This window comes from Sceloporus occidentalis, unplaced genomic scaffold (assembly GCF_023333645.1).
Source record: "Sceloporus occidentalis isolate IW3139 unplaced genomic scaffold, rSceOcc1.0.p SCAF_27, whole genome shotgun sequence".
Taxonomy (NCBI): Eukaryota; Metazoa; Chordata; class Lepidosauria; order Squamata; family Phrynosomatidae; genus Sceloporus; species Sceloporus occidentalis.
Window position 1 is genome coordinate 12,556,112 of NW_028317007.1, and position 6,000 is coordinate 12,562,111.

Below are 6,000 nucleotides of genomic sequence, written 5' to 3' on the forward strand. Positions count from 1 at the left end.
TTATGATTAATGAAGACAAGCATCATCGTTTATTTTTAAAGCACTGACATATCGCTTAGTGTCCTGCAAAGCAATCAATCATTTATGTTACTTTTATTGTTCGAATACTTTTACCACAAAAAAAGTTAGCCAATAATTGATTGACACGTCCATTTGCTGCACATACTTGCAGAAGGTCAAACAGTGGTGGTCTTGCGCAAAAAAGAATGGGTGGCAAAAAATAAATGATGCAGAATCACATTTCCCCTTGGTGTGACTATATACCCCCTTTTAATGTTGATACAAAAAAACCAACAAAAAAAAAACCCAACATTATTTTAGTTAACATCATCTTGTTCAAGGAGGCCCTACCCTGGTACCACATGTTCCACCATTTGAAATAGCCAGAAAGGGACTATTCTTTATAAATACATCCCTTCTGTTTAATTTGCACATAATTGTGGCTTTTAGGGTTGTAGACCACTGTGGCACACTCAGATCTTGCAAACATTCTGAGGGATATTTGCAGAGAAAAAAAAGGTGGACTTGGGACAAGGCAACGAAAATCCCACACTGCAGTTTGTTTTGGTTCTTCCCATATAACCACAAATGGTTATTTAGCACATGTCTAAAAGATGGGCATTGACTAGTCCACCTGCGGTGATCTTCACACTGAAGATTGTAAGGCCCGATGACAATAAACTTAATTCCAGGATCCTGTTGAGCATGGTCAACATCAAATGCCAACTGTACATATGATTCCTATCCATAGCCTTTCAAGTCACCATAAAACTTTAAGAAGATTGCAAGCAGTCACACACACATTCAGGCAAGGAGTATTCTATAGAGTCTAGAATGGTTTGCATAAGAATTGGAGTAAGTAGTCTGTTCAAAATAGGTGTTGCTTCTTAGTCACCATATATCGTTATCCGTATACATCAAATGTCTACAGGAGGTAATACAGGCAGTTAACCTCCAACAGAGTACTTACAGAGGCTTTTTAACTACTTTAAACAAGGATTTGTCTGGCTCGTGTTACTGGAAAACTGTGACAAGGTATTGCAATTCTAATGGCAGCCTCATGAAATAAACTACATTGGAAATCTACAGCAAGGAAGGAAGGACCACCTCAGATATGATGGATCATACGTAATCACCATATCTCATCAGACTTGGAAAGTAGCCTGACTCCTATTGCATAAACAGAAGAGAGCAAAACATAAAAGACATTTTATTTTTGTTAAGATAAACAATTCTGATCTCCTCCCCATTCACAGCTAATCCTTAAAAGACTGAGTTGATCTCCTCAATAGTAGACCAAGGGAATCATAACAATTCAAAGCATTGCTGGCAAAACGTAAGAGAAAAAAAACAAAAAACTTCTATACTGCAGAAAGAAAGCATTCATAAAACCCTTTGAAATGTGGTAACAATTAACAGGGTCATAATAAGATTGAAACTGGATGATTGTGCTAACTGGTTATCCGCACCTTAACATGCCGTAATCATATTCTGTTTATTTAACCTTTTAAATGCACATCCTCAAACAAAAGGGGATTATAGCACTTTCCGAGTCTACATGGAACTTACTCCAAATACATGAATTGCCTTATGTGTAACACAGCTTCATAAAAAGATTAAAAAAAAAGTCCTCAACATGATGTGTTTGCCAAAGAACTTACAGGAACTGTTAAATGCACGCTGCATATTATTTCCACTGCTACTTGGACAAAGGGGACCTTATTTAACGTCGTCGCCTCCGGTCACAACTGCACTGGCTTTCCCAATCAGCTGTAATTATACAGCGATTAAAGCCGTGGCATGTGGTCTATAATGCATCTGTACATTCTAGCATATATTGTCACAAATACAATTCAGTTTGTGTATCAAACCCACACACTATATATATTATTTATATATATATTAACACAAGCGATATGTTTGCACATGTAATGTAAACAATGCACTTAAATGCCATGTGTACAGATTTCTATGAGCAGAGGTGAGTGACCTCTGTGTCCTGTTATCCTATCAAAGCCAGTGATAAGGTTTGGGGCGAATGTTCTCTGCCCCCTTCTGGCTCAGGAAAAGAAAATGCTAAAAGTATGTGTTATTTTGTTATCTTTATAAGCATCCACTTGATTTGTGGGGTACAGTCAGTTTCAATGATAGCCTGTGTTGTGATTACTTTGACTATTAGAATTGAATACCTACCTGTAATTTACCCGTATGATAACTCTCCATATATTACTCACTGTGTATGCTAGCAGGTTGCATAACATTACAAAAATAGGTATCAAATATATGTAATACAGTGTTGCACAAAACAGAAAGAAGTGTGCATGCTAGATAACTGCTGCCCATGCAGGCCAGCAAAAGGTTTTGTTATATTCGTACTCACCTCTAACAGTGGTGGCACCCTTCATCCTATGGCCAAGGAAGTCAATGGTAGGATAAGATCCAATGTCCAGACTGGCAAGGCCCAAGGCAGGTAAGTGTCCTCTGGATGAGGCTTGTGTTAGGAGCAGCAGACTTCTCTCCTCAGGTGATAACTCAATGGCAATGTAGTTCAGACCATTCTGGAAGCCAGCTGAGGTCTCCCGGCACATAGGACTGCCACATTCAGCAGTCTCTGAAGTCTCTCCAGGCCTCAGTGACACATTCTCCACTGAAGCTGAGCTATGCCTCTTTGGACTATGTGCAAAGGAAGGAGATACAGGGGTCACTTGAGTGGTGGATGAAAAGGTCTCTGAACTGTGACGGCGACGGCCCCCTTGTGGATCTGCCCGTATGAGTTTAGCTCCCCGATTCGGGTCTGGAGGAGGACTGTGCAGACTAAATGCAGTAGGTATCTGTTCCATAAGCAAAGTCAAGTGCTGTACACCAGAACCAGAGTTTGCTCTAGGTAATGGTGCTGCCGACGGTGAAGATGCATTAGAAGGTGAGCCTGACTGTATCTTTCTGGGGCTCATTTCTGTGTAGTCTGAATTTGGATGTAATACAGAAGAAACTTTTGGCTTTGGGGATGGTGGCCCAAAGTCTAAGTTCATGTAGTCAGAGATTGGGGAGCGCTGGGTTTCCGAACTGGAAGAGGATGAAGCTGGACTGCTAGCAGTGGACAATGGGACACAGTCTGATAAAGTAGTTGGTGTTTGTAAGGGTAGGGAATCTTGAGATCTTGTATCTCCAAAATAAATGTTAATATATTCCCCACCAGGAGGACTGGGTGGTTCTGGAGGGTGCTCACTCATGCTCGGTAAGATGCGCAAAGCAAGGCGTGAAGGTCGAGCAGCTCTACCGTGTGGCGATGAAGAAGCCGGGGACCTCATCATTACATAAGGTTCGGCCTCAGTAGTGCTTGGTAGCTGTAGTGATAATGTGTTATTAGCCTGGCAACAACAATTGTTTTTAGGCTGCATGAAGAAATAATCAGGGGGTGTTAAGGAAGTTAGTGGTTCAGCAGGGGATAGTCTGTTATGCACAGGTACTGATCGTTCTTTGGGACCACACCACATCTTCATATAGCCATCTGGGGAATCTTCCTGAGAAGCATCAACAGATTCAGAACAACAGGTTCGAGGTTGCAGGATCTGCTGAGGAGCAGACACACTGGCCGAGCTCATGGGCACATAATCTGTTGAAGAAACCGTACCTGCCCCGTGGGCCATTGGCATGTACCCATCGTCCTTGTGCTGCCCGATCTTTACATCAGCATAGTCCTCTGGGTAGGGCTGGTACGTGGTTATCTTTGGAGAGGAGGACTGAAGAGCTGGGCTTCCTTTGTAGGTGGCACGAATCAGGGTAGCCTCATCAAGAGAAGCAGAGGACACTTGAGGAATTGCCACTCTTTGCCTTCCTGGTGTGGTCAGGGAGTATGTCCTCTTTCTTGGACACTTTTCGACACCAGAACCTTCAAGTCGACGTGCAAAACACGAGCAGCTTCCTGGTAACTGTCTATCCATAGACATGTAACCATTCAGTTCCCCTGGGTGAGGTGGAGTGCCAGAAATAGAATCTGGGGTACCACTACGACAGCTCAGATATGCACGTGTCTGCTCTCCTGGGCTAGAGCTGTACTCATCCAAAGACATGAAACCCGTATCGCTGGGTGACCCAGAAGTAGAAGCATTGCAGCTAGATGGCCGTGGGGGAATTAATGGGTCAGAGGCAGAACCATGCCCACTACTACTGCCAGATGATAGGCTGATTGGACTGGCAGCAGTTGGTGGTGAGCGGGGAACAGGCATAGACATAGAGCGGCTGTGTTGCAGGGGTCCTGGAGCTGGAACCAGTTTAATATGCCGTCCTCCCCAGCTGAGTGTGTGGGAACGGCTCAGAGGTGCACGTAACATGCTGGGGCTTAAGGGACTGCCTAAGGCTGCCTTGCTACTTAAATTATCACCCTCACTGGCAGTGCGGTTTCGTGAAGCAGAATTTGAGGCAGCACTAGTGGAGGACGACAGTGGAGTGTCTGTTCGTGTTCTCCGAGCAAGGCCAGTCTGGCTGGGTGGCAACTGATTGAGATGATGCCGCCTGCCGGGCACACTGATTGGGTTGGAACCAGAAGATTGGCTTTTACTTCGGGGTCTGAACTCGGACAGTTCCCTCATAGCTTTCATGGCTTCCAAAATGGTCTCGTGGATGCTTTGGGCCACCACGGTGTCATCGACCTGCATCCAGATCTCTCCGGGTCCAGTGGAAGCTGAACGACCGACCTCTACAAAAAAGTAGTTATCCGAATGGCCACAGCGTCGTATGTTCATTAACTGCAGCGTCACAGAAGGGGCATCGCTGTTAAGACGCACAAAGCTGATGCTGCGAGCAGACAAGCACAGTCTATACACTCCAATCATACTCCGAATATGCCCCAGACCCCTAGGTTTTAGGTTTACTTGCCATATCTCTTTGTAAGCTGCATTGGCGGGGGTTATCAGTCCGTAGTTGGGGTCCTCTGTAAATGCCAGATGATGACTGCAACTATTGCTGCAGCTCCCGTTGCTGGGACAGCAGCATCCCCCGGTACCTGAACACACAGTCCCATCTTTTTCTCCTCTGCCCGTGCTGAGCAAGTCAGTGAGTGCTCGATACCAGCTTTCTTGCTCCTGCTCGCTATCTGCTGCCACAGCAAAATATTCATCCCTGGTGTAGAGAGCAATTAGGTACTTGTTCTTAGCATCTGCTCGCTTGTTGATGTTAAGACAGCTGTCTAGAGATATCACCCTCTTGGCTGCCGTCGATTTGCTCCTCCACTTCTTTTCATTCTCGTAATATTCTAGCCTGGCTGCAGGACAGCCTTCTCCGGGCTCCCGCAGCACAAAAAATCGTTTGTGGCCGTGTTTCTGTTTGCGTAGGTAGCCGCATTTCTTTACATTGCTGCTGTTGTTATTGTTGTTGTTATTGTGGTTGTTTACATTAGATCCAGAAGGGAGAACCTGCTGCCCAGTAGTGGGGGGGCTGGCCATCCTCTTCTCACCTCCCAAAGTGGTGCCCCCCACCCCTCCTTGAATAGAGAGTTGCAATTGTGCGACACTAGAAAAATAAATTTGTGATTTTTTTTTCCCCCCACCTATCCTTATAAAAGAATAATAAAATTAAAAAAAAATAAAAAATAACACGCACGCTTATGCAATGCGTAGTAGAATCCAAGTGGAAATTCCTGGGTGTCACAATTCTAGAGCACAATATGAATTCCGTACGGATTCTAGAGCTTCCCTCCTTCCCCAACTGCAAGGTGCATCGATACAGTAGAGTCTATATGAGATAGCGTTGCAGCGAAGGAGTCTTTTAAGGTAGAGCCGTTCTCCCACCGAAGAGCTGTATACACAAGCTGCAGCTGCGCAGGAGCGAAATCTTTACCAAAAAAAATATGTATGAGGTGACAGACCTTGCAATGCTGCTTCCTCCAAAGAAACGGTCCAGCTGTAATAAATATACTGTACGTCCCGGGTGTTGTTTCCTCCTCATAAGAATAGAAATAAATAGGTCCCGAGTGTGTGGCGTCTGGCCATGCTCCGCTCATCA

The 6,000-nt window shown here is 44.7% G+C and overlaps 1 protein-coding gene across 1 annotated transcript in view; it reads right to left on the reverse strand.

Moving 5' to 3' along the window:
* IRS2 (insulin receptor substrate 2) overlaps nucleotides 1-5,441 on the reverse strand; it is a 123,882-nt gene extending 118,441 nt beyond the window's left edge. The window contains exon 1 of the mRNA XM_089485882.1: nucleotides 2,381-5,441. Within this exon, the coding sequence (XP_089342008.1) occupies nucleotides 2,381-5,441 (3,061 nt within the window). The remainder of the gene's footprint in view (nucleotides 1-2,380) is intronic.
* Nucleotides 5,442-6,000: the final 559 nt, after the last annotated feature.